Source organism: Nerophis ophidion, linkage group LG18 (genome assembly GCF_033978795.1).
Source record: "Nerophis ophidion isolate RoL-2023_Sa linkage group LG18, RoL_Noph_v1.0, whole genome shotgun sequence".
NCBI classification, from domain to species: Eukaryota; Metazoa; Chordata; class Actinopteri; order Syngnathiformes; family Syngnathidae; genus Nerophis; species Nerophis ophidion.
In genome coordinates, this window is record NC_084628.1 from 26,665,221 (window position 1) to 26,688,506 (window position 23,286).

Consider the following 23,286-nt stretch of genomic DNA (forward strand, 5'->3'; position numbering starts at 1 on the left):
AAGAGCAGCATGGATCATCAGCATGAATAACAAGGGTGTATAGAGGGTGATGTCGCCTGGCAACTAGAGGCTTAAATAGAGGTGACGTGATTAACAACAGGTGCGCGAGTCCAAATGAATCAGGTGCGTGACACGAGGACAGATGAAAACTAATGGGTTGTCATGGAAACAAAGCAGGGAGTGAAAAAACAGGAACTGACAGAGTGCAAAAAACAAACTGAACTTAGCCAAACTAAACATGATCACCAAGACATGACAATAAATTAATGATATTATAAGATTAACATATGAGGAAAAAGTCCAAAAAATGTTTTAATATTGACGAAAAAAGTCTTATTTTCATAAAGTTTTAATATTATGAGATTATTCTTAAATACAAAAGAATAAAGTTATTTTATATTTTAATATTATGAGGAAAAAGTGCAAACGTTATTGTTATATAATGTTTTAATATTATCATAAAACCAAGTGTTAATTTTTACGAAAATAAGTAAATATTTAAAATTAAGCCTTAAGGCTCTGAATGCTGTGGGGCTGTCTTGGTTGACAAGACTCTGCAAATCACGTGGACTTTTGGGGCGGTTTCTCTGGATTGGCAGAACGGGGTGGTGGTTCCTCTCTTTAAGAAGGGGAACCGGAGGGTGTGTTCCAACTATCGTGGGATCACACTCCTCAGCCTTCCCGGTAAGGTTTGTTCAGGTGTACTGGAGCGGAGTCTACACCGGATAGTTGAACCTCGGATTCAGGAGGAACAGTGTGGTTTTTGTCCTGGTCGTGGAATACTCTTGGCAGGGTCCTTGGGGGTGCATGGGAGTTTACCCAACCAGTCTACATGTGCTTTGTGGACTTGGAGAAGGCATTCGACCGTATCACCCAGGAAATCCTGTGGGTAGTGCTCCAAGAGTATGGGGTATCAGACCGCCTGACTGGCGGTACGCTCCCTGTACGATCAGTGTCAGAGCTTGGTCCGCATTGCTGGCAGTAAGTCGGACATGTTTCCAGTGAGGGTTGGACTCCGCCAAGGCTGACCTTTGTCACCGATTCTGTTCATAACTTTTATGGACAGAATTTCTAGGCGCAGTCGGGGCGTTGAGGGGATCTGGTTTGGTGACTGCAGTATTAGGTCTCTGCTTTTTGCAGATGATATGGTCCTGATGGCTTCTTCTGGCCAGGATTTTCAGCTCTCACTGGATCGGTTCACAGCCGAGTGTGAAGCGACTGGGATAAGAATCAGCAGCTCCAAGTCCAAGTTCATGGTTCACGCCGGAAAAAAGGTGGAGTACCATTTCCGGGTTGGGGAGGAAATTTTTCCCCCAAGTGGAGGAGTTCAAGTACCTCTGAGTCTTGTTCACGAGTGATGGAAGAGTGGATCGTGAGATTAACGGGCGGATCGGTGCGGCGTCTTCAGTAATGCAGACGTTGTATCGATCTGTTGTGGTGAAGAAGTAACTGAGTCGGAAGGAAAAGCTCTCAATTTACGGGTCGATCTACGTTCTCATCCTCACCTATGGTCATGAGCTTTGGGTTATGACTGAAAAGACAAGATCTTGGGAACAGGGGACTGAAATGAGTTTCCTCCGCCGGGTGGCGGGGCTCTCCCTAAGAGATAGGGTGAGAAGCTCTGCCATCCGGGAGGAGCTCAAAGTAAAGCTGCTGCTCCTTCACATCGAGAGGAGCCAGATGAGGTGGTTCGGGCATCTGGTCAGGACGCCTCCCTACGGAGGTGTTTAGGGCACGTCTGACAGGTAGGAGGCTACGGGGAATACCCAGGACACGTTGGGAAGACTATGTCTCCCGGCTGGCCTGGGAACGCCTCGGGATCCCCCGGGAGGAGCTGGACGAAGTGGCTGGGGAGATGGAAGTCTGGGTTTCTCTGCTTAGGCCGCTTCCCCCGCGACCCGACCTTGGATAAACGGGAGAAGATGGATGGATGGATAAGATAAAATATTATGAGACTAAGTCAACATTTGATGAGAATTAAGTTTTAATATAAGAGTCTTATTTTCATATAAATATAGGTTTAATTGTATGAGATTCATTCTTAAATTTGTAATAAAAGTAAAAAAATATATACATATATATGAGGAAAATGTCTAAAATAGTCTTATCTACTTTTTTAATATTGAAGAGAGTCTTGTATTTTGTAATATCATAAGGTAAAGTCTTAATTTTATGAGAATAAAGTACAAATATTATGAGAATGAGTCATAATTTTAAAATAATTAAGTTTTAATATTATAAGAGTCTTGTTTTCATATAAATATAGGTTGAATATTTTGAGATACATTTTTAATTTGTAAGAATAAAGTAAAAAAAAATAGGAAAAAGTTTAAATTACATTTTTTTTTTTTTTTAATATTATGAGGGAAAAGCATTGTTGTTGTATCTGTAAGGACTGGTGGGCATTGTGATGCCGGGTTTGATTCCCTCGAGGATGTGTTGACGTGAACACAACAAAGGTAGGATCTTAAAATATTTATTTAACAAAAAGGGAGCTCCGAACAGAAATACTGGAGCTAATAAAAAGGCAAACCAAAAACGCTAGTATGAAAACTAGGAAGTAAAAATAGACAAACTTAAATAGCACGTTGGCACAAAAGAGAAAACAAATCATCAGTATGTAAACTGGACAAAACAAGTGGCTTAGCGTGAGAAGCTAGCGAGAATAGAAATACTAGCGAGAAAGCAAATGATCAAAATCCAGACGTACAGTGGCGTGAAAGCAAACTATGAACCCAGACCGAATGAACAGAGAAGACTGGCTTAAATAGGTGGGTGATAATTAGTAGCAGGTGTGCGGGGCGAGACTAGCAGGTGGACTGATGAGTGACCATGGTGACAAAGCAAACAGGAAATAAGGAGTCGGAGAAATATACAAAATGGAAAAATAAATATTGTTGATACGAGCAGCGGATCGCAACAGTATCTTAAGATCAAGTCTTAATTTTACGAGAATAAAGTACAAATATTATGAGAAGAAGTCCAAATTTTTTAAGAATTAAGTTTCAATATGAGAGTCTTATTTTCGTTTGAATAAAGTTTTAATATTCCATCCATCCATTGCTACCGCTTTTCCTTTTTGGCGTCGCGGGGGAGGGGGGTCACTTGATTATGAGATTAATTCTTAAATTTGTAACCATAAACTTTGAAAAAAATGAGGAAAAAGTATTTTTTTAATAATTTTTGGGGGGTTTTTATAAAGTTTTATTATCATAAAATCAGGTCTTACTTTTACGAGAATAAAGTAAAAATATTATGAGAATGAGTCAAAATTGAATACAAATGAAGTTTTAATATTATGAGAAAAAGTTGTATGTACAAAAAAAGTGGCCTGGATCCAAAGTAGCGTTTTTTTTAAATTGTTCAACAACTATTTGTTTTTGCACTTGAATAATGTTGACATGGAGCAGGAAACTAATCAGACACAAAGTTAAACACGTTTTAGTGAGTTGAAAGGAACATTTTGTCATCAGTTGGAAGACTTTGGAAGGTCTTTAATATCCAGTTGAAGCCAAGTGCATCTACAAAAAGTGTTTGTGGACAAACTGTTGGCTGCATGAACTTGAAAAGCTGCCAGTGACTCCCTAAAGACGACATTTTGTCTCGGAGGCGAGAGTGTCTTTTTTCTTTTTTTTTCCCCAGCATGCTTGGCAAGAGCCGGCCTGCAGCACCAAGACCTGCACCAGCGTGCTGCCACATATGAATACATATTTATGTCGCTTCCGAATAAAGGAAACATTTTTTTTTCATCTTAGACTGAGCTAAAAAATCCGACTGCAGGTTCCACTTGTGATGGTATCAGCTGATATCGCTGATGGATGATCGGTATCACATAAAACCCAGAGCAGAGCACCGTAGAAAATGAGGCTTTTGAGGTGCGTCTCAAAGGATAAAGTAGAGATGACTTTTGACAGCACCAACCCGTAATGAGGCATCAAGGGCCATTCTCTACGAAGTGACACGGCTCTTAAAGGGCCACTGCACTTTTTTTCACTCACAATCGTTATGAGAGACAAGAACCCACATCTTTTTATTTTTTGGAGGGGGATTTTAAAGATGATAAAAAACGCTCTGAAATAGTAACAGACACCTTCATAACAATATGTAATACGTACAACATACACACTGTAAGTATATATATATATATATATATATATATATATATATATATATATATATATATATGTAATGTAGTAACAGACACCTTCATAACAATATGTAATGTGTACAATATTCACACTGCAAGTATATATATAATGCAGTAACAGACACCTTCATAACAATATGTAATATGTACAATATACACACTACACCTTCATAACAATATGTACAATATTCACACTGCAAGTAAATATATACTGTATATATAGATATTATAATTATATATATATATATATATATATATATATATATATATATATATATATATATATATATATATATATAATGTAGTAACAGACACCTTCACAACAATATGTAATATGTAAAATATACACACTGCAAGTATATATATAATGTAGTAACAGAAACCTTCATATAAATATATACAATATACACACTGTAAGTATATATATAATGTAGTAACATACACCTTCATAACAACATGTAATGTGTACAATATACACACTGCAAGTATATATATAATGTAATAACTAACACCGTCATAACAATATGTAATGTGTACAATATTCACACTGCAAGTATATGTATAATGTAGTAACTGACACTTTCATAACAATATGTAATATGTACAATATACACACTGCAAATATTTATATAATGTAGTAACAGACACCTTCATAACAATACATACAATATTCACACTGCAAGTATATATAAACTGTATGTATATATCTATATATATATATATATGTATATATATATATATATATATACACATATATATATATATATATATATAAATAAAATGTAGTAACAGACACCTTCACAACAATATGTAAAATATACACACTGCAAGTATATAAGGTAGTAACAGACACCTTCATATAAATATATACAATATACACACTGTAAGTATATATATAATGAGTTACAGACACCTTCATAACAATATGTAATATGTACAATATACACACTGCAAGTATATATATATATGTAATGCAGTAACAGACACCTTCATAACAATATGTAATATGTACAATATACACACTGCAAGTATATATATATATATATATATATATATATATATATATATATATATATAATGTAGTAACAGGCACCTTCATAACAATATGTAATATGTACAGTACACACACTGCAAGTGTATATGTAATGTAGTAACAGACACCTTCATAACAATATGTAATATGTACAATATACACACTGCAAGTATATATATATATGTAATGCAGTAACAGACACCTTCATAACAATATGTAATATGTACAATATACACACTGCAAGTATATATATATATATATATATATATATATATATATATATATATATATATATATATATATATATATATATAATGTAGTAACAGGCACCTTCATAACAATATGTAATATGTACAGTACACACACTGCAAGTGTATATGTAATGTAGTAACAGACACCTTCATAACAATATGTAATATGTACAATATACACACTGCAAGGATATATAATGTAGTAACAGACACCTTTATTACAATATGTACAATATTCACACTGCAATTATATATATACTGTAATGTAGTAACTGACACCTTCATAACAATGTGTAATATGTACAATATACACATCGTATACACACTGCAAGTACTGTATATACATGATGTAGTAACAGACACCTTCATAACAATATGACATAACATAGCTAGCCATGTCTTACAGCACCTCTTCCTGAGGGTGTTGGAGTGTTATAACTTCATCTTTATCGTTAGTTTTAGACCAAAATGCGTCCATTCTCCCTTTTCTGTCTACACACTGTGTCTGCTTGTAAGTACTCCGTGTGTATGCGCTACCGAACATTCGCCTCTGCTCGTAAAACCAGCAATGTCATGACGTGAGGACGACGGGAGCGTGGGGGACCGGTAATTTTTAGAGGCGAATATGATTAATTAGCATCGCGGCGCTATACTAGAACCGGTTTATCGTACAACCCTACTGCATGGTAAAAGTGTTACTTGCCGTGTAACAGAAGACAAACTTGAAATTCAATTTGAATTTTCCAGTTGTTAAGAAGGGGGACCGGAGGGTGTGTTCCAACTATCGTGGGATCACACTCCTCAGCCTTCCCGGTAAGGTTTATTCAGGTGTACTGGAGAGGAGGCTACGTCGGATAGTCGAACCTCTGATTCAGGAGGAACGGTGTGGTTTTCGTCCTGGTCGTGGAGCTGTGGACCAGCTCTGTGCTCTCGGCAGGGTTCTTGAGGGTGCATGGGAGTTTGCCCAACCAGTTTACATGTGCTTTGTGGACTTGGAGAAGGCATTCGACCGTGTCCCTTGGAAGTCCTGTGGGGAGTGCTCAGAGAGTATGGGGTATCGGACTGTCTTATTGTGGCGGTCCGTTCCCTGTACGATCAGTGCCAGAGCTTGGTCCGCATTGCCGGCAGTAAGTCGAACACATTTCCAGCGAGGGTTGGACTCCGCCAAGGCTGTCCTTTGTCACCGATTCTGTTCATAACTTTTATGGACAGAATTTCTAGGCGCAGTCAAGGCGTTGAGGGGTTCCGGTTTGGTGACCGCAGGATTAGGTCTCTGCTTTTTGCAGATGATGTGGTCCTGATGGCTTCATCTGACCGGGATCTTCAGCTCTCACTGGATCGGTTCGCAGCCGAGTGTGAAGCGACCGAAATGAGAATCAGCACCTCCAAGTCCGAGTCCATGGTTCTCTCCCGGAAAAGGGTGGAATGCCATCTCCGGGTTGGGGAGGAGACCCTGCCCCAAGTGGAGGAGTTCAAGTACCTAGGAGTGTTGTTCATGAGTGAGGGACGAGTGGATCGTGAGATCGACAGGCGGATCGGTGCGGCGTCTTCAGTAATGCGGACGTTGTACCGATCCGTTGTGGTGAAGAAGGAGCTGAGCCGGAAGGCAAAGCTCTCTATTTACCGGTCGATCTACGTTCCCATCCTCACCTATGGTCATGAGCTTTGGGTCATGACCGAAAGGATAAGATCACGGGTACAAGCGGCCGAAATGAGTTTCCTCCGCCGTGTGGCGGGGCTCTCCCTTAGAGATAGGGTGAGAAGCTCTGTCATCCGGGAGGGACTCAAAGTAAAGCCGCTGCTCCTTCACATCGAGAGGAGCCAGATGAGGTGGTTCGGGCATCTGGTCAGGATGCCACCCGAACGCCTCCCCAGGGAGGTGTTTAGGGCACGTCCAACCGGTAGGAGGCCACGGGGAAGACCCAGGACACGTTGGGAAGACTATGTCTCCCGGCTGGCCTGGGAACGCCTTGGGATCCCCCGGGAAGAGCTAGACGAAGTGGCTGGAGAGAGGGAAGTCTGGGTTTCCCTGCTTAGGCTGTTGCCCCCGCGACCCGACCTCGGATAAGCGGAAGATGATGGATGGACAGTTGTTTTTGTTCTTTTTCAAAATAAGACACCCAGAATGTACATGAATTAAGGATTTAGGATTTACTATAATGCAGAGTTTTTTTGTTTAACCCATTGCTTTTTGTATGGCCCCTAACAAATATGCGTATGGCCCATAGTGGTACTCGGTTGTAATACACCTTTCCACCACATGTGGCAGTAATGACAATATCAAACAAACTAGAAGAAGTCTGCAGCTAAAGTCATAGAAAAATATTTTTAGCGCAAAAATTATGACTCAAGTGGTGAAGCTGAATTTTCATATCCACTTTATTATATTGACAGTTTTGTTAAACATTTTAAAAGTATTGTTTTCTGATTAATCTAGTTCATGTGTAATGCTATGGAACTTTATTTTTAACGACTATCCTTGCAGTATAATTGATGAATAATTATTTTGTAACCTTGATAATAGTCTTTGTGATTTCATTTCATTTAACACGGTTTGTCCTGTTAAACTGTAAGCAAGCTAGATATTATTATTGATTAGGATTAAAATCATTTAGTGTTAATATTGGAGTGGAAAAGTTTGCAGTCCTGCAGCCTTGTTTACTACCGTGTGATATCATGTGCGATACAATCAGTCGTGCTGTGCGTTTACTTGGGTGCGATATCATGTGCGATACAAGCAGTCCTGCGGAGTGTTTACTTGTGTGATATCATGTGCGATCCGAGCAGTCCTGCGGCGTTTTGACTAGTGTCTGATATCAGGTGTGATACAAGTTGTGTGTTTACTTTTGTGTGATATCATGTGCGATACAAGCAGTCCTGCTGAGTGTTTACTTGTGTGATATCATGTGCGATAGAAGCAGTCCCACTGCTGCGTATTAACTTGTGTCTGATATCATGTGTGATACAAGTTGTGTGTTTACTTTTGTTTGATTTCATGTGCAAAACAAGCAGCCCTGGTGTGCGTTTACCTGTGTGTGATATTATGTGCGATACAAGCAGTCCTGCGGCGTATTAACTTGTGTCTGATATGTGTGATACAAGTTGCGTGTTTACCTGTGTGTGATATAATGTGCGATACAAGCAGTCGTGCGGCGTGTTTACTTGTTTGTGATATCATGTTGGATACAATCGGTCCTGCAGCGTGTTTATGTGTGTGATGTCTTGTGCAATACAAGCAGTCCTGCAGCGTATTAACTTGTGTCTGATATCATGTGTGATACAAGTTGTGTGTTTACTTTTTTGTGATATCATGTGCGATGCAAGCTGTCGTGCCGCGTGTTTACTTGAGTGTGATATGATGTGTGATACAAGCGGTCCTGCAGTGTCGTTACTTGTGTGATATCATGTGCGATGCAAGCAGTTGTGCTGTGCGTTTACTTGTGTGTGTTATCATGTGCCATACAAGTTGTCCTGCAGCGTGTTTACTTGTGTGTGATGTCATGTGCGATACAAGCAGTCTTGCAGCATGTTTACTTGTGTGATATCGTGTGCGACTCAAGTAGTCCTGCTGCGTGTTTACTTGTATGTGATAGCATGTGTGATACAAGCAATCTTGCAGCGTGTTTACTTGTGATATAATGTGCGATACAAGCAGTCCCGCAGTGTGTTTACGTTTGTGTGATATCATGTGCAATACAAGCAGTCCTGCAGCATAGGTTACAGTAACGTCGTGAAATGAGTTATACACACAGAAATATTTTGTAAATGTATATTTACATACCTTATTTGTTCCCAAACGGTGTCCGTAACACGACTGATAAAACGGTAAACTGGTTGATCAAACAAAGCACAAGTCATTGTCATGGACCCTGTAGCTGCGCAAGCTAGCTCCCCAATCAGCTAAACAGACTCAATAACTCTACAAATTTGTGAAAGTGAAGCAATACAAAAATAATATTGTTGTAGGTAATAATGCTAACACAGACACCCGTAAATCTGTTAACATATAACCTAATGCTAACAATGCTAGCTTCATGACATTACAATAGCACGTACAAATATGCATGAAAACACTCATACAGACATCACACATGGGACAATTTAGTAAGTGAGAATTGTTTCAGTTATATTGTAAAACTTAAACGTTGCTTGAGCGATGAATGAAAAATCCATATGTGTAGGAACGCTACGGATGGTGCAAATTACAAAACGACACTTCTAATTCCGATTCAAAGCTTCAAAAATCAGGAAGTCACCTAGTAACAAACAACAACACAGCTTTTCAGTGTTTTTGCTTGTGTTTAATGAAACCTTTTGCATTATGGCCGTCGGTGAAGAAAAGTCCATGAATCAGCCGTACCATTTATAAGCCGCAGGGTTCAAAGCGCAGGAAAAAAAGTAGCGGCTTATCGTTAGGGAATTTACGGTATTTATTCTTCGTCATTCACCTTCCTGTGGCGCTATTTGCAACTTTGAGACAACTCTTCCTGCCTTCCTCCGTCTGCCTGCGACCTCAACGCTGGCGTCTTTGGCTGCGGGGCGCAAATAAAAGCTGATAAGAGCAACCGAGCATGAAGATGAGCTGAGGGGAACATTGTGTTATTTAAATGCTGGCGTCTGCTTGCTATCTTTTTACTATCTTTTTTTTTCTTTACACCATCAAAATGAGGCGGAAAATCCCGCTCTGAAGTCTGAAATGCTTTTTATTAGTTTTTTTTTTCACGTTTTTCGAGGCGCGACCACAGAACCATCAGAGAGCATGTGACGAGCCTCGCTTCCCGAACACACGTATTTTGCTTATTGTTTCCTTTTCAAATTCTTTTTTTAACACTCGTGGGAAAATGTTACTTTACCTTTTATGATCCTGAAAAATGCTATCACACTTCTTAGTCTTAGGTATCAATCTGTAATAGGTATCAAGGTGTTAGAAAAATTATGTTTATATATATATATATATATATATATATATATATATATATATATATATATATATATATATATATATATATATATTAGGGGTGGGGAAATTAGTGCGTTAATTACGAGTTAACTCATCAATCTAATAACGCCGACAATTATTGTATCACACTTTTGCGTATGTTATTTACATACTTTTATTTTGTTAACGCCTTTTCTTAACAAGATGGTGTCGCCCGGATAAGCTTCGGCTTCGAGGGGCTCTTGGTAAAGATGGAACATTTGGCAAAAATACCGGACAATTCTGCAAATTTCATGGCTGGCTGACAGTGTGGTCACTCCAGGATCACTTACCTGAATGTGGATAGATCGGGCCGTTTTGGACTGAATGACGCGTGCTTGCTAGACCGGCTAGCTAGCATGGGAATACTTTGCCGGCTACATCCAGCGGCCTGTGAAGCAGCGGAGTATATGTGTTGTCTGTCTATTTATGAATAATGCAGACGAGGCGTGTTGGCTGAGTTCTTAACGTTTGCTTTCAGAGCGTGCATATCACAACATACAAGATGCCGTCATGGCGACACAACCTATACCGGGCTACCGCGCATGCTCGTCACTCCTGTTGCATGCTGGGTAGGGTAGTTCTTTTTTCCCCTGGCTCATAACATCACAATATAGTACCATGTATATGATGCGTTCAGTTTATCAAAGCACCAAGCAAACAATCGGAAAATTCCCATCATATCAATTCCTAGATATGGTCATAATTATTTTAAGTGCACTACGCAGAATAAACACAACATTATTAATATTGCTATTACGGATAATTTGATCAAAAATTCCCTAAAACAGCCCACTACCTATAATATAGGTTTTTTAAACATAAGATCCCTGATAAAAAAAAATGTTTCTGTTGTTACCTCAGAAATTGCCTGTTCAGATGTTATGATTGTGGCTCAGAGATTTGTATGTAGATTATATTTATTTTCCATAACACACAGGATAACTTAAATACCCTGGCAGTGGCAATAAGCTTAAATGTTTGTATAAAAAATGAATAAATGCGGAGTCTCATCCTTTAAAAAATAGAATAAACAAAATAACATTTAAAATAAATAAATGTCCAATCTCATCTTCATTTTTTAAAATATAGAATAAAACATAACATTTAAAATAAATAAATGAGTAAATGCGCAATATCATTCTTATCCTTTAAAAAATACAATAAAAAATGACATTTAAAATAAATAAATGTGCAGCCTCATACTCATCCTTTAGAAAATAGACTAAAAAAGTATAATTTAAAACAAATACATGTACAATCTCATCGTCCTCCTTTAAAACAAACAAAAAAGTAGCATTTAAAATAAATAAATGTGCAGCCTCATCCTTAAAAAACAATTAATACAAAAAAAATGTTGACCCTGCAATGGATGAAGTCCACATCCATTATTTCCTGTGTTCCTATTTCTTAAATGTATATAATAAGTAGGGATGGTTACCAATTCCAGTACTTTTTTTTAGCACTAGCCGGTCTTACCGGGCATTGATTCACCTGAAGTCCAACCGTGCCTTGTTTCGGTACCTTAATTAGGCGTGACGTCATGCCCGCTGGCTGACACAGCCAGCTCTTTGCATTTTGGCACTTGGCAATCACTCCAGCAGCACTGAGAGCGGACTCAGCCAAACTACCTCTTGGTTATGTTGCAATTTTCTATGCCGACAAAGAAATTGACTCAAAAGCGCCAACGTAAATAAAGTAACGCTCCACTTTTACAAAAATGCATTAGCTTGATGCTAATATACATTGCATTTCTTGTTGACTTGCTACTGATTAGCATGAGCGATTTTACATGGCCATTTCGACACCTCCAAATGTGTTAATGAAAACCACAACTAAAATGCATGTTACAATCACACAGCTGCTGCATAAAAAGTACAATACTTACAATACTGGTGTCAAATTTAAGGACTGGGCACCAATTCTGACCCAAATGATAATTTTATCCATTTATCCATCCATTTTCTACCGCTTATTCCCTTTGGGGTCGCAGGTGGCACTGGTGCCTATCTTAGCTACAATCAGGCGGAAGGCGGGGTACACCCTGTACAAGTCGCCAACTCTGATCATTTTATGTGGCCCTCAAATAATATGAGTCGATAAAGTACTCCCATTTCCATTTTGACAGAAAGAACATGTATATTTTAATTCAATATTTTCTAATAATGTACAAAATAGTATCTTACATCACATTTTTTTTATGAGTACATATTTGTAGATTCATGGGGTTTTTTCAATAAAAAAATGGCTTTTTGTTCCTTGACTATTTTTAAAAGGGGAAAATTACAAGATATGCATCATTTTTTTTAATTTAAAAATGTATTAACATAAAAAATATCTGTAATAATGTTGCACATGTTAGTGTAATGTTAGTTACATTTGGGTTGGAAATTAGTTATGCTTTCTAATAATTTAAAAAATATTATGCTACAGATTTTTGGAATAAAAATAAATATCTGATTGACTTGGTTTCAAAACAAATTGTAAATTGTAAAGATGACAATTTATTTTACAGTAAAAAAAAAAAAAGTTGGGATTCTAAGTCACCACAATTTTACAGTAAAAAAAACAGAATACCATTTTTCCATGTTGCAGTAATACACTGCAAAAACAATTTTTGCAATAAAAATCTGTCTGCTCAGTCTCCAGAATTAATAAAAAAACAACAACAACAAAAAACAACAACAGTGGTACCGTTTGTGCTGTAATAAGTGCTAAAATAAAATTCTGGGAACTGAGATGCCAGTTTACAAATTCATTTTTACACAGTACGTAAAAAAAAAAGATCAAATCCATATGTGTGTAATATCATGAGGCAACTCTTTATTTACATTCATTTATTACTCACGGTTACAAACGGCCCTCAAGGAAAAGGATTTTGACACTATTGACTTACAGTATTAACACTTTTTAGGGCGCGACAAGGAACAAAACCCACTACTGCTATCTAACGCCTTGGACTTGCAAGTGAAATGGCAATTTCATATCATACTTGCAAATGAGAGTCAGAAATGCGATAATTAAAACAAGCACATTTTTTGAATGTTCCAATAAAAAATTAGATTTTATTATCAAAAAATATATATATATATTTATTTACTCACACAAAAGTGCTGGTATCGATCGATTCCCAAGTACCGGAAATTGGTTCACATGTAAGCGGTACCCATCCCTACCAATAAGTGTGGACAAATCAAAGAAATAAACTTTGATCAACTCTCTACTGTTGCTAATGGACGCACTTCCAGCCGCAATAAAACTCCATGAGCCCTACTATTAGTGTGGCCCTTATTATGTTGTACCGAGGTGGTATGGTTTGCAATTTGCGGGCACATTAAGAGCGCAGACTGAGCGATGACTTCATTGAGCAGCACACCCAAGTACCGGCCCTTTAATTGGGCTTGATGACGAATGGCCACCTGGCTCCTAATGTGGCAGGTCGCTTTTACGCCGCCGCTTGGCTATCACGGCGCCCTCGGAGGATGCGGTGTGCTCAGTGGAGCGGAGGAGCTGGTCTATTTGTCACACGGCCTGCGGGGCCACCCGGCCTCACCTCTGCTCCCCCCCTTAAGCTCCGCCTCCAGGCAGGGAGGAAGCGCTGATGTAACATGTGACGTCTCGCTGGATGAGGATGAGGCTGCACATTAATTTATTTATTTATTCTTATTTTTATAAAGGATGAGTCTAAATATTGATTGATTGATTGGTTTAAATTTTTATATTTTTTATTTTAATTTTTAAAGGATAAGGACACAGCTGCACATTTATTATTGTATTTAATTTAAAGGGCATTTTTTATTCTATTATTAAATGATGAGAGTGAGGCTGCACATTTATTAATTTATTTGTAATTTCTTTGAAGGATGAGTCTGAGGCTGCATATTTAGTGATTTATTTATTTTCAATTTAACTTTTTAAATTCTATTCTTTTAAAGGTTTAAGATTAAGCTGCACATTTGTTTATTTATGTATTTGTGTATTTATTTTCTTTGTTTTTTAAAGGATGAGGCTGCACATGTATTTATTGATGCATTTATTTTACATGTATTTATTTTCTTATCTTTTTTTAAGAAAGAGAATGAGGTTGCAAAATTATTTATTAGAAAAAGGTATTGTTTAATATATGTTTTAGAAGATTCGTCTGAACATTTATGAATTTAAAATTTTATTTTTTTATTCTATTTTTTTAACCAGGAGGATGAAGCTGCACATGCATTTATGCATTTAATAATTGTATTTGTTTTTTTAAAGGATGAAAAGGAGGCTGCAATATTTGAAAACAATATTATTTTTTTTGAGAATGAGGCTGCACATGAATTAATTTATTTATTTCAAATGTTTTTTTTGTATTCTATTTTTTTTAAATGAGGCTGAGGCTGCACATTTTTTCATGCATTCATTTATTTTTTAGTTTCTTTGTTTTTTAAAGAATGAAGATAATGCTGCACATTTATTTCTTTATTAAAAAAAAAAAAAAAAAAATATATATATATATATATATATATATATATATATATATTTAAAATAAAAATAAAGAAATGAATACAGTTTTCTTTAAAAGATGAGGATGAGACTACACATTCTCTGTTATTTATTTTAAATATTTTTTATTATTTTTTAAGATAAGGCTGCACAAATAATTAATTCATGGATTTATATTTTTTATTTTTTAATGTAATAGTATGAGGCTACACATTCATTTATTTATTTCTTAAAATATATATTTGAAAACATGTTTAAAAAGATGAGGCTGCACAGTTATTGACTTATTTTAATATTTTCTTTTAGACGATGAGGCAGCACATGTATTTATTTATTTTAATTGTATACTTTTTCAATGGATGAAAATAAGACTGGAGATTTATTTAAAATATAATATGTATTTTTTTAGTGGATAAGGCGACACATATATTTATTTATTTAATTTTCAAATATTGAGGCTGCACATTTATTTACGTAATTTTATTTATTTTACTTTTGTATTTCTTTGAAGGATGATGATGAAGAGACACATTTTTTTATTTTTTATTTTGATTAGATGAGGATGAGGCTGCAATATTTATTTATTTTTTTATATTAATTTGTATTTATTTATCTTTATGAGATCAGGGCTGCACATTATTTTTTATTTATACATTTAGTATTATTTTTATTTTTTCAAGGACAAATTTATCTATTTAATATATGTATTTTTAGAGCGGATGAGGCTGCACTGGTATTTACTTATTTTTATGTGTTTATTTGTTTCGCTCTTTTAGAGGAAAATGCTGCATTTTTTTTTAATCTATTTTATATTTTTTTCAAAGGATGAAAATAAGGCTGGAGATTTATTTTGAAAAAGGCCATACATTATTTATTTATTTAATTTTCAAATATTGAGGCTGCACATTTATTTACTTAATTGTATTTATTTTGTATTTCTTTGAAGGATGACGATGAAGCAATGCATTTTTTTAATTTTTTATTTTGATTAGATGAGAATTCGGTTGCAATATTTATTTATTTTTATTTTTATTTGTATTTATTTATCTTTATGAGGACAAGGCTGCACATTATTAGTTGTATTTATACATTTATTATCATTTTTATTTTTTAAAAGACAAATGTATCTCTTTAATATATATATTTTTGAAACGGATGAGGCTGCACTGTTATTTACCTTTTTTTGTGTTTTTTTTTTTTGCTCTTTTAGAGGAAAATGCTGCACATTTATTTATCTATTTTATATTTTTTCAAAGGATGAAAATAAGGCTGGAGGTTTATTTTAAAAATATATTTTATTTTTTTAGAGGATAAGGCCACACATTTTTATGTATTTAATTTTAAAATATTGAGGCTGCACATTTATGTACTTAATTTTGTTTATTTTATTTTTGTATTCCTTTGAAGGATGATGATGAAGTGACACATTTTTAATTTTTCATTTTGATTAGATGAGAATAAGGCTGCACTATTTATTTATTTTTTATTTTGATTTGTATTTACCTTTATGAGAACAAGGCTGCACATTATTTAATTTATTTATACATTTATTATTTTTTATTTTTTATACATATATATATATATACTGTATATATTGGAGCGGATGAGCCTGCACTGTTATTAACTTGTTTTTAAGTGTTTATTTGTGGGGGCTTTTAGAGGAGAATGCTGCACATTTATTTATCTATTTTTTCAAAGGATTAAAACGAGGCTGGAGATTTATTTATTTATTTAAAACTTACATTTTATTTTTTTAGAGGATGAGGCACCTGGGGATAGGTTGATTGGCAACACTAAATTGGCCCTAGTGTGTGAATGTGAGTGTGAATGTTGTCTGTCTATCTGTGTTGGCCCTGCGATGAGGTGGCGACTTGTCCAGGGTGTACCCCGCCTTCCGCCCGATTGTAGCTGAGATAGGTGCCAGCGCCCCCCGCGACCCCGTAAGGGACAAGCGGTAGAAAATGGATGGATGGATAGAGGATGAGGCTACACATTTTATTTATTTAGTTTTAAATAATGAGGCTGCACATTTATTTTTTTGTATAAGGTAAGGATGAGGCTGCACATTTATTTGTATTTATTTTTATAAGATAAGGATTAGGCTGCACATTTATTTATTTATTCGTATTTATTTTCCTAAAATGAGGGCAAGGCGGTGAAAAGTGGTGTACCTGAGGCACGGGGTGAGGGATTATTCCAAGCGAGAGCAGTTAAGTGAGAGGTTATTGGAATTCTGCCCGAGCGTGATTCCCGCCCTTTTTGCTGCTGCAACAGCTTTTTTGACACGATGAAATAGGCTCTAATCGAATAGCAAATGTTAGACCGTTTGCTTGCCGCCGCTGAGAAAATAAATCTGCGCCTAAATTGAGGTTGAGGCGGGTCAAGTGCGAAGGAAAGCAAACCTTCCCTGCAGCACAAAGCAGCAGTCAGTGTGTCAAAGTCGGGTTGCGCAATAGCTATGATATCAAAATAGATAGTTGAGTATCATCCTGATAATCTCTTATGATGACACATTTTTTAGCGGCCTCGCTGGCTAACGCAAGTGTAGCTTCTAAATCGCCAATCTTCACCTTTATGGTGTAAAATTTTCATACAAGTACTATTATCATTATATTATTTTTGTTGTTTTTGACTGTTTAAAAACACACTCACTACTACTACGAGGGAATAATGAACAACAAGTCAATGATTGAAGTGACAATCTTGCAATCCTACAATAATTTGTTTGTGGACAACGAGACTACAGCCATCGAAGCACATTCGGTCTCTTCATTAACAAGCGCTAACTCGAACGGTCCCGAAGTAACTAATCAAATACTTTTTTCGTAAATTAACTATAAACCAATTATTCTTTTGGGAAGTAACTGTAATCAATTACTTTTTTTGGTAAAGTAACTATAAACAATTACTTTTTTTTGGGAAGTAATTGTTATACTTACTTCACCAGAAAAGAGATTGGGTATAGTTACCAATCTCTTTTCTGGTGAAGAAAGTATAACAATTACTTTGTTGGTAAAGTAACTATAATCAATTGCTCTTTTGGGAAAGTAACTATAACCAATTATTCTTTTGGGAAAGTAACTATAATCAATTACTCTTTTGGGAAAGTAATGATAATCAATTACTTTTTTGATAAAGTAACTATAATCAATTACTTTTTTGGTTAAGTGACTATAACCAAGCACTTTCTGGTAAATTAAGTATAACAATGACTTTCTTGGTAAAGTAACTATAATCAATACCTTTGTTGGTAAAGTAAATATAACCAATTACTCTTTTGGGAAAGTAACTAAAAATTACTCTTTTGGGAAAGTAATTATAATCAATTACTTTTTTGGTAAAGTAACTATAATCAATTACTTTTTTGATAAAGTAACTATAACCAATCACTTTTCTGGTAAAGTAAGTATAACAATTACTTTGTTGATAAAGTAACTATAATCAATTACTTTGTTGGTAAAATAACTATAACCAATTAGTCTTTTGGTAAAGTAACTACAACCAATACTCTTTTGCTAAAGTAACTAAAGCCAATGGTCTTTTGGGAAAGTAATTATAATCAATTACTTTTTTGGTAAAGTAACTATAACCAATCACTTTTCTGGTAAAGTAAGTATAACAATGGCTTTGTTGGTAAAGTAACCATAAGCAATTACTCTTCTGGGAAAGTAACGATACCTAATTACTCTTTTGGGAAAGTAATTAAAATCAATTACTTTTTTGGCATAGTAACTATAAGCGATATCAAGTGTAGTATAAGTACATAGTCAATACTACAGTAATTAGATTTATATTTTTTTAATATTACAACATAGTTTTTTTTCTTGGTTCTGACTGTTTACAAACACACTCACTACTACTACTACTAGGGAATAATAAACAAGTCAATGATTGAAGTGACAAGTTTCCAATCCTACAACCCCCCAATTTGTGGACAAAAAGACTACGGCTATAGAAGGACATTTTAAGCTGCGGCTGTCCCAGGTCCGCATGGCGCCGCGCTCAACCGCACGAAACATTTCGGTATTTACACCAGCATGCAGCTGGTCTGGCGCGGCGGGAAGTAAACAGAATGAAAGACTCGATGGTGGACTTGAAGGGAGATCAGGATCTCTCTGGTCGCTAGCGTGCTAATCGCTACACACCCAGGTCGTCCTGCACTACTTTCATGATGACGTGTGTGTGAATTATTCACAGCTGTGTCTGACCTTGTGTGTGTGTGTGTGTGTGTGTGTGTGTGTGTGTGTGTGTGTGTGTGTGTGTGTGTGTGTGTGTGTGTGTGTGTGTTTGCGTGTGTGTGTGGGCGTGCGTGTGTGCGTTGTGGCAATGCTTACTTAATAGGGGACATCGCTCTGTTTACACAGTCAGCTTTAGGGGACTTCTGACGATATGAGGACCAAAAAAACAGGTCCTGTAAAGGGAAACCTTTTTAAATGATAGTCAGCTCAATTCTGAAGATGCTTAAGTGATTTTTAAGCTTCGGCCCATAAAACATGTTTACTGAAAAGTAAACATGTATAACCTCTAATTTGAACAGTTTTTTTTTAATGGTCCTCAGTAGTCCCTTACAAATGTGTGTGAACTATGCAAAATTATTTAAATTTTGTCCCCATGAAGAACCTTATTAACTCTTTTTCCCCAGGGTCCCCAGTAAGAATGATCAGCACATTACTTCATCAATCCATAGATTTAAAGACGTGTATGAGCTAACTGGGCAGTGGTCATTTTACCTCATTTCCTTTTTATGCCTCCACAACCTGTGGAAAGGGTGGTCCCCACAAGTCATGAACAAAAATAATAACCTGTGTGTGTGTGTGTGTGTGTGTGTGTGTGTGTGTGTGTGTGTGTGTGTGTGTGTGTGTGTGTGTGTGTGTGTGTGTGTTTGTGTTTGTGTTTGTGTTTGTGTGCGTGCGTGCGTGCGTGCGTGCGTGCGTGCGTGCTGTGGCAATGCTTACTTATCAGGGGATATCGCTCTGTTTACACAGTCACCTTTAGGGGACTTCTGACGATATGGGGACCAAAAAACAGGTCCTGTAAAGGGAAGCCTTTTTAAATGATAGTCAGATCAATTCTGAAGATGCCTAAGTGATTTTTAAGCTTTGGCCCATAAAACATGTTTACTAAAAAGTAAACATGTTTAACCTCTAATTTGAACAGTTTTTTTTTAAGGTCCTCAGTAGTCCCGTACAAATTTGTGTGAATTATGCAAAATTATTTAAATTTGGTCCCCATGAAGAACCATATTAACTCTTTTTCCCCAGGGTCCCCAGTAAGAATGATCAGCACATTACTTCATCAATCCATAGATTGATGAGCTAACTGGGCAGTGGTCATTTTACCTCATTTTCTTTTTATGCCTCCACAACCTGTAGAAAGGGTGGTCCCCACAAGTCATGAACAAAAATGATAACCAGTGTGTGTGTGTTCTGTGTGTGTGTGTGTGTGTGTGTGTGTGTGTGTGTGTGTGTGTGTGTGTGTGTGTGTGTGTGTGTGTGTGTGTGTGTGTGTGTTTGTGTTTGTGTTTGTGTTTGTGTGTGTGTGCGTGTGTGTGTTGTGGAAATGCTTACTTAATAGGGGACATCGCTCTGTTTACACAGTCACCTTTAGGGGACTTCTGACGATATGGTGACCAAAAAACAGGTCCTGTAAAGGGAAACCTTTTTAAATGATAGTCAGATCAATTCTGAAGATGCCTAAGTGATTTTTAAGCTTTGGCCCATAATGTTTACTGAAAAGTAAACATGATTAACATCTAATTTGAACTGTTTTTTTCAATGGTCCTCAGTAGTCCCGTACAAATTTGTGTGAATTATGCAAAATTATTTAAATTTGGTCGCCATGAAGAACCATATTAACTCTTTTTTCCCCCTGGCTCCCAAGTAAGAATGATCAGCACATTACTTCATCAATCCATAGATATAAAGACGTGTATGAGCTAACTGGGCAGTGGCCATTTTACCTCATTTTCTTTTTATGCCTCCACAACCTGTAGAAAGGGTGGTCCCCACAAGTCATGAACAAAAATAATAATCTGTGTGTGTGTGTGTGTGTGTGTGTGTGTGTGTGTGTGTGTGTGTCAGCTGGGAAGTGATGCGCTTCCTGCTGTCCAACCTGCGCTGGTGGATGGAGGAGTACAAGTTTGATGGCTTCCGATTCGACGGCGTCACCTCGATGCTGTACCATCACCACGGGATAGGTGAGACTTTAGCACTCGACTTCAAGAGGGGCTGCACTTTCTTTTTTTTGGCATTTTGACGATCGTTCACAGTCCTCATGTAAGACCAGAACACATGTTTTTATTGCATTCTATGTCGTAAAATACGGCAAGTAAGAGGTGGCTAAGAATGCGAGCTAGTAGGAGTACACTGTTCCACTCATAATGCCCTGTAAAATAGTGCCAACAATACTCCATTTACATGTGGTGACCTGAATATTAACAAGTATTAGCAATATTGTTATTATAAGCGCTAACGATGAGGAACTACGTTTAGTGATCACAGAAAGCTAACTGGCTTTTGCTGCTATATTTACATATATTATGCTGCTGCGTCGCCTCTGAGTTGGTGAAAGTTACTTCTAGATGATAAATCATCCCTCTCTCCTTGATAGTAGAAGGTTGTGTACATAAACCCACAAGTTGGTCAATTTTAACATCCAACTTGGTGAAAACGACACAAAAAATTCCCATTCGAGGCTGTTTTTGTTCAACCCTTCTTGAGGATAATAATTAATTCTTCATCTAAACAGAAAGATAAAAACATCCCATTGTTTGACCTTCCAGTGAGAGCAGACATTGTACAGTAAATTACATTTTATTTTGTGGATGGTTTGTATATCTTGTTTAGCACCTAGCAATACTGCTACATAATACTTCGTGTTTCACTAAAGCTGCGTCTGTTTAGCACACAGCTTTTAAAACGTGTAGATCAGCCTCCTTAAATTCATGCTCAAAAATAGATGTTTCTGGTCATCATTTGTCCCAAAGTACATTCTAACATTACATTTTAGTATGATTTTAGGTTAGCAACACTAGCATAGCTATGTACGATACATGGTAATAAGATATTTTGAAACATCATGTCAGGTTAGGTACACTGGCACAGTTATGCGAGTTACATGTTAACATCACATTTTAACATCGGGTTAGCAATACTGGCATAGCTATGCAAGCTGCATGCTAACATTAAATGTTGATATAATTCTAGGTTAGCCTCAGTAGCATAGCTATGGGAGCTACATGGCAACATTGTATTTTAAAATGATGGTATGTTTGCAACACTACGTACGGTACATGATAACACTACATTTTAACATTATGCTCATGTATCATTTTTAGTATAGCTATTTAAACTACATGCTAACATTACATTTTTACATCATGCTCGATTCGCTTTACTAGCATAGCTTTTGGAGCTACAGGCTAACATTACATTTTAATATAATTCTAGGTTAGCCACAGTAACATAGCTGTGTGAGCTACATGCTAACATTACATTTTAATATAATTCTAGGTTAGCCACAGTAGTATAGCTATGCGAGCTACATGCTAACATTACATTTTAAAATCATGCTAGGTTAGCAATACTGGTATAGTTATGCAAGCTGCATGCTAACATTAATCAATCAGTCAATGTTTATTTATACAACCCCAAATCACAGGTGTCTCAAAGGGCTGCAAATGTTGATAAATATTCTAGGTTAGCATCAGTAGCATAGCTATGGAAGCTATATGCCAACATTGTATTTTAAAATCATGGTAGGTTTGCAACATTTCGTAAGGTACATGCTAACATTACATTTTAACATCATGCTAGGGTAGCATTTTTAGTATAGCTATGTAAGCTACATGCTAACATTATATTTTAACGTCGTGCTCGATTAGCTACACTATCATAGCTATGTGAGCTACAGGCTAACATTACATTTTAATGTAATTCTATGTGAGCCCCAGTAGCATAGCTATGTGAGTTACATACTAAGATTACATTTTAATATAATTCTAGGTTAGCCACAGTAGCTTAGCTATGTGGTCATCATGCTAACATTACATTTTAACATCATGCTAGATTAGTTACACTAGCATAGCTGTGTGAGCTACATGCTAACATTACATGTTAACATTATGCTAGATTGGCAAGACCAGCATAGATATGCTAGCTACATGCTAACAGCAGTAAGTTAATTTCGCACAAAAAAGGAACTTTTAAAAAAGCTGCAAATGTGTTTATTTCCTTGAAAGGAATCGGCTTCTCTGGGGACTACAGCGAGTACTTTGGCCTGCAAGTGGATGAGGACTCTGTGGTGTACCTGATGTTGGCCAATCACATCCTGCACACGCTCTACCCAGACTGCATCACCATTGCTGAGGTAGACCTGCTCCTCAATGCCATTAGTG

The 23,286-nt window shown here is 36.5% G+C and overlaps 1 protein-coding gene across 1 annotated transcript in view; it reads left to right on the top strand.

Moving 5' to 3' along the window:
* The window catches only part of gbe1b (glucan (1,4-alpha-), branching enzyme 1b), a 260,449-nt gene that overhangs the window by 99,642 nt on the left and 137,521 nt on the right, over positions 1-23,286 (top strand). Inside the window, exons 8-9 of the mRNA XM_061877862.1 lie at positions 20,972-21,087; positions 23,131-23,258. Coding sequence (XP_061733846.1) covers positions 20,972-21,087; positions 23,131-23,258 — 244 coding nt within the window. The remainder of the gene's footprint in view (positions 1-20,971; positions 21,088-23,130; positions 23,259-23,286) is intronic.